Consider the following 6,432-nt stretch of genomic DNA (forward strand, 5'->3'; position numbering starts at 1 on the left):
AAACGTCTACCCATGCAAAATAACAGTACTACAAATATGCCATGTTGGGTCACAAGGCATATATTCACCACTAATACATCAAATTATATATTTTAAAATGCGCAGCTCTTCGAATGTGTTGCTCAGAGAAAAACAGCCTATTTGGCTTTGGCAATGAACATGAATTGACATTAATGCGATTAAGAAGGAAACGTGCCTTCACAGTAGGCCTATTCGGGCAGACTGGCCAGTAAATTAATAAATAAATAGGTAGGCCTAAATGGATAGATAAAATAGAAATTAGTTATTAGATGACACTGTGCAGCCGCCGTGTCGCAAAACAAAGCCCAAAACAAACCTCGGCGACAGTTCACCTTATAGGTTAGGGGTCTGTCACAGACATCTACCAAAGTTATTCCTGACGAAGATCATGCCTTCATCTGATTTACCTAGTGAAGTTTATTATTAGAGCACTATACTCGATACACATATGTGAGGTTTAAAGCACATTTTATAGGCCTGCGCACATAAATATATACTTAATGTAGGGCGCCAAAGGATTTTTCTTCCTCTTAAATCTAAAGTCTTTAATGAAAAGCAGGTTAGAATATAGAGCATCAAAGCAGTTTTACAGTTAGGAGCTGAGGCGACCAATCGAAATCTTGACCAGACGGTAAGATAAGTGTTTCATCTGGAGACCATTCGTTCGGCTTTTGACAGCTCTTGTCACCGTGTTGGAGAAACAGAGCCCCGCAATGTGTTTTCCCATACTGTTATTTCTCTGTGTAGATCTCGCGAGATCTCCGGCGTGGCTGTGCTGGCTGTTGGGTTTGCAGCAGACAGAGGGAGAAGGCAGGCAGGCAGCATCATGGCGGACCGAGACAGTGGAAGTGAGCAGGGAGGAGCAGCCACGGGCCCAAGCATCGGTTCCATGCACCTAGCGACAGGAGGGGCGGGCTCGGCTTCCGGGCTCCAGCATGAGACACAAGAGCTAGCGTCGAAGCGAGTTGACATACAAAACAAACGCTTCTATTTGGACGTTAAGCAGAATGCGAAGGGCCGCTTCTTAAAGATAGCAGAAGTCGGGGCCGGGGGAAACAAGAGCCGCCTCACTCTCTCCATGTCAGTCGCGGTCGAGTTCCGTGACTACTTGGGGGACTTCATCGAACATTATGCCCAGCTAGGTCCAAGCAATCCGGACATGGTACAAGACGAGCCCCGGCGAGCACTTAAAAGCGAGTTCTTGGTCAGGGAAAATCGGAAATACTACATGGATCTGAAAGAGAACCAGAGAGGACGGTTTCTGAGGATCCGACAGACCGTTAACCGGGGGCCCGGTTTGGGATCCACACAAGGCCAGACGATCGCTCTGCCTGCCCAGGGACTTATTGAGTTTCGCGACGCTTTGGCTAAACTTATTGACGATTACGGTGTGGAGGACGAACCTGCGGAGCTGCCTGAGGGGTCATCATTGACTGTAGACAACAAACGCTTTTTCTTCGACGTCGGATCCAATAAGTATGGAGTGTTCATGAGGGTAAGCGAGGTGAAGCCAACGTACCGCAACTCAATTACGGTTCCCTACAAAGTGTGGTCCAAATTTGGGAATACTTTCTGTAAATACGCCGAGGAGATGAAGAAGATCCAGGAGAAACAGCGGGAGAAAAGGGCATGCGAGCTGCAGCAACAAGAGGAGATGCAGGCGGATGATGGGGATGAGGATTGATAAATAGACAGCAGAAACATGCAGAAGTAATCAAAATAACAAAAGAGAAATATAATTAAAAACTCTACTGTATAAAGAAAGAAATCTAAAGATTTAACTGTAACGGTTTAACTCCAAGGGAGCATCACCCACAATATAAACAAACCTCCACAAACTGACAGTTATGACATGTTGTCACTCATCGCTGGATGTTACCCCACTTATCCACCATTAATACAGTTAACAGGCTGCTAAACAAAGTAATAACATTATATTTGAACATTGTTTCCTACTTGACAACAAACAATATTGAACTGAGTGTTTATTTCCCTTATTAACAGAGAACTTTTGTACCAGTTAAAGCTATTATAAAAAAAAGAAGTGTTTGCAATGTTCAAATGGAATAATTGCCGAGTTCTGAGGAAAAAAAAGTCCTTTTCATGTGAGCTAATGACTTCAGCACAAATCAGATATTTTAATTTTTAAACCAAAATTCAAAAACTTTGTAAAAGATTGTCACAGTGTACTTGCCATCCTATTTACCTTTACCTGTGAGTAGAGATGTGTTTACACATAAATCATATGAGGGCTAGGCCTGCTTTGGAAACTGGTTAGATGTCATGCAGTATAAAAAGGAACATATAGGCATTTTCATGAAATGAAATAAGTGCTCTATCTGTTGTGCAATATGCATTGCATAAAAAAAAAAAAAAAAAAAATCATATTGAACTGGTCAATGGATCTTGATATGACCTTTGCCAGAGGCATTCAAAGAAATATTAATATTGTAATTTTTGTTTTAACTGAAATTGTTGCCATGCAGATGGGTATACTATAGACTACCTTTGTGTCTCGTTGTTATGCAATGTGTTTGTTTTAAAGGTACTCAATGTGTATTCAATAGAGGAAGTGCAGAGACAACATGTAGCAAATGGCCTGAATTACTTAGAGTACTTAACAAGACAAACACCCAACATGCACTTTGTTGATTGGTTTAGTGGTCTGAAAATACAGGCAAAATTAAGCATAGCATTATTGGTTCGAACATTTGGAAACGAAAACAAACAATTTGTGGACCGGTAAAGTCGTCAAAGTCCAAATGGTGCCAAGGAGTGCTATTGCTGCATGTTTACCTGCACAAAGACAGATTGATGTTGGTCTCCCAAAATATTGGCTCAAGGACCCTATGAACATGTTTTTAATTTGCCTATATTCTACCAATCTCAAGTTTGACTACTGAGTGATTTCCATCCAGAGGCATGGTATAGTTGTAGTGGAAGTGGTTTGAAAGCACGATTGTACAAGGAACGGCCTTGTAATCTGTAATCAAAATGTCATCATCACACTCTGATGATGGCCACTGAGTAATGCAACTGGATAAGCCAGGGAGACATAGGTTTAATTCACTTGGTGAAACTCTAGTTCACTGTCAATGGATGGGCCTTCCTTATGAGGTAAAGATCTAAAGGTATGAAGTTCAATTGGGCTGTTTTGGACACATGCTTACCCAGTATATTGCCCTACCTTAGATTTGTGAGCCCAAATATCTACCTTGGATGATGAGATTTTCTTTTGGTCTAATTGTAAATATTCGGGCTACAGCGCGGAAAACAACTGGTTGTAATCCAGTTCAGTCGCATCTCATAGATGTGTTAGCAGTTTTATAAACTCTGTCAGCTAACTCTAGAGAAACTGACAACAATCAGAAAATGTCAGATTTACCTCAGCGTTGAATTAAATGACTGCTCCCATGTTTAGATTGACTGGAAACCAGCAAACTAGACTGTCCTTGACCACCTATTTTTGGAGCCTCTGGTATAGCCTAAATGATACCTGATGGGGAGCATCCTCTTCAGCATATAAACAACCTGGTGCCTTACACACTCCGCATGCTTACACGCTGGCCTGGTGCTTTGGATCGCAGTTTGGGTTCTTGTGATGATTGCTTTTTTTTAATGTTTTTTTTCTTTATTTTTTGTCTCAGCCCCCTTGTGTGCTAGCGCACAACTCGTGGTGCTAAAAGGGTTCATTACGAGCTCTTAAAGAAAACTAGGAGCAGAATTCTTAACTTTTTTCTGCTACCTTCCTTCTTCCCTAACCTCATTGCCATCCCCATCCCCCAGCCATCCAGGTATCGGCCTACATGTAAACATGGAAGGGGGTGGTCACCTAGATGCAAGATGATGCAGAAGAGTTGGCTCTTCACAAGCCACGTGCATTTGCAGGGCGAGCAGGGGCTAATTGGGAACATCAGCTGTGGCCTGAAATGATTTAACTTCTCGTTGGAGCCCCCTTGAAATGCTAGTTCTATGGCTTGGGTAGTAACGTGTAATTATAAGTCGCTCAATTAATGGGGAGTAGCAAGCATGTCTTGTTTTTTTTTTTTTTTTTCATCTTTTTTTTTAAATTATTTTTTTCCCTTTGTTTTACATTTTCAGCGTTATTCCACATTATTTGTAATTTTGGAATGTTTTCGCCCACAAAAAATATATCTATTTTTTCTGTGCAACATTTCATCACTGTGTGCAATATCGTATGTGCCAATGGTGGCAATATATGTATATCAATTAAATATATGATTACTATTTGAAAGCATGTGGCTGAATTCCATGTTTATTTCTCATGAAGGAGATGTATGCCTTTATTTGCACTCAAAAGCTCCACCTGGGAGGATAATAAGTAAACCAAGGTCCTAGCAGCCTGATAGGCAGAGTAGTTCACTGAAGTTTTTTAACTTGAACAATGTCACCAAGTTAGCCACTAATATGCCTCTCTGTACGGAAAGGGTAAACATGGTTTATGGGTTGTTGAAAGGAGACTAACAACATAACCAAGTTTTGGTGAATAGAAAAAGCTCTGTAAAGCATACAGCAGAATCTCCATTTTTAGCTTTAAGCTAAAAAAGGTGCTTTGGTCCAATCTTCATTAAGGTATATGGTGAACTGTCTACAGTGGTTGTTGTGTGTAGCACTTTGCTTTCCCAGGTTAATGGAATGCCTGACCAATACTTGTTAAAAGTGATATCAACAAAGAATGTCATTATCTTTTATGTTGCCTCCTTTTTAAAAGAAGGTATTTGATTTAATCATTTGGTTTTTGATGCATAAATATAATTTATGTACATTTTACAAATTTTAAAAATAAATCTAATTTACCCACGAGGGAAAATCTACATACAAAACACATGTGTTTTCCATGTTGCTTCATTTCTTGTTAAACAGAAAACATCCCGCAATGTCTGCAATTCACTGACTGATGAAGAATATGTTTAATTTCAGTGGAGTGTTTAAAAAAAATTGTAATGACTGTACATTTGCATTGATACCAATAAGAAATGCTTCCTTGAAAGTGAAAATGTTTTAAATGATCCTCACTATACTTGTGATTAAGCTTAATTTTACAGCCTTCAGATTGCACTCTTTGTCTTGACAAATTCCTGATGACGCCTGACTTTCTTTTAGATTTCTACGTTAGTCCATATCATACCAGGCTGTAAAATAAAGCATTACTTTCCTCTCTGTTCATCCTCACTGTGCAGTTTGTAATCAACTGTATGCGATTGCTGGTCCTCTGTGAGTTTTAAGTTGGGAATCCTGCGGTATTTGTTATTTTATGTGGCACAAAAGAGATGTTACTTTTAGAGGTTATTGATTAAGACCTGCGTGTTCTCTAAGTATCAAAACCGACTGCAAATAATCCAGTTTTTTGATAGAGATTTAGAGTGGATCCTCTGGGACTTTGATTATCAAAGTAGCCAGTTTTTCTTCAACACCTACTCATAAAAAGAAGGAAAGTAGAAACATTAGATCACTTTTTGACAGCAGAGCGTCCAGCTCTGTCAAGGACCAGATTCAGACTAAGACCAGGGCTGGGATTGTTTTCAAGACACTCTACTCAACTGCCAAAAAAAAAAATATATATATATATACATATATATATATATATATATATATATATATAAAGAGAGAGAGAGAGAGAGAGATTCCATGATTATGCCGTGTTTTTGTCAGTTGAGTTGAAATGGTCCTCACTTCAGTTGACCCTCGGCAGTGTGGCTTAGTGCACCTTTAAATACTACTTTTAATACTGCTATTTGCTGTTTTTTGGGAATGCGGTGTTTCCCAAATCCCCAGTTCCGTCCTCACCCCTGAGATGTGAAGGAACATTTATGATTGCAAGTGTATTGATCAACATACTACATAGCTATTCAACACAAGCAAATGCATGCAAATGTAAACAGGTTGCAAAGTATAATATATAGCTTACTTCCTTTTTTTTCAAACTTTATATATTTTGGTTAGACGCCTGTCTTATTTGACATCAGTTGCTGATTTGGTGCACATTATTAAAATGCTATGGTTGTATAAACACGTTAGTATCATAAATATAAAAAAAAAATGTAAGTAGGTCAAAAAAAATCCATTGGATCATGAGCAACCTGAATGTTGCTTCTGCTTGTCAAAACATGGCTGAGCTGCTCTGACAGAGGGAGAAGTTGGCAGGGTCATCAAAGCTCAGAGTATTGTTCCACTTTAAACAGCCCTGTGCCCCTCTCTTCAACCACTTACCCTGTTTCAGAATGGCTTACATCAGAAAACTGTCACTACAGGGCTCACTTAAGCTGATACTTTATTGATCCTCTGTGTAAAAGCTAACTTTTCTCCAGCTCACCCGCGACTCAGCAGAGGTCAGAGAGCGGAGCCTCGATTTGCTCCAGGACATTGCAGCAGCACAGATGGTCCAGTTTA

The 6,432-nt window shown here is 39.8% G+C and overlaps 1 protein-coding gene across 1 annotated transcript; it reads left to right on the top strand.

Annotated features, from left to right (window-relative positions):
* The first annotated feature begins 836 nt into the window (after positions 1–836).
* On the top strand, positions 837–5,208 carry puraa (purine-rich element binding protein Aa). Its single transcript, XM_030069076.1, has one exon. The coding sequence runs from the start codon at positions 848–850 to the stop codon at positions 1,703–1,705; it is 858 nt and encodes a 285-aa protein (XP_029924936.1). The 5' UTR covers positions 837–847; the 3' UTR covers positions 1,706–5,208.
* The last annotated feature ends 1,224 nt before the right edge of the window (positions 5,209–6,432 follow it).

The sequence above is a fragment of the Myripristis murdjan genome, chromosome 14, assembly GCF_902150065.1.
Source record: "Myripristis murdjan chromosome 14, fMyrMur1.1, whole genome shotgun sequence".
Lineage (NCBI taxonomy): Eukaryota > Metazoa > Chordata > Actinopteri > Holocentriformes > Holocentridae > Myripristis > Myripristis murdjan.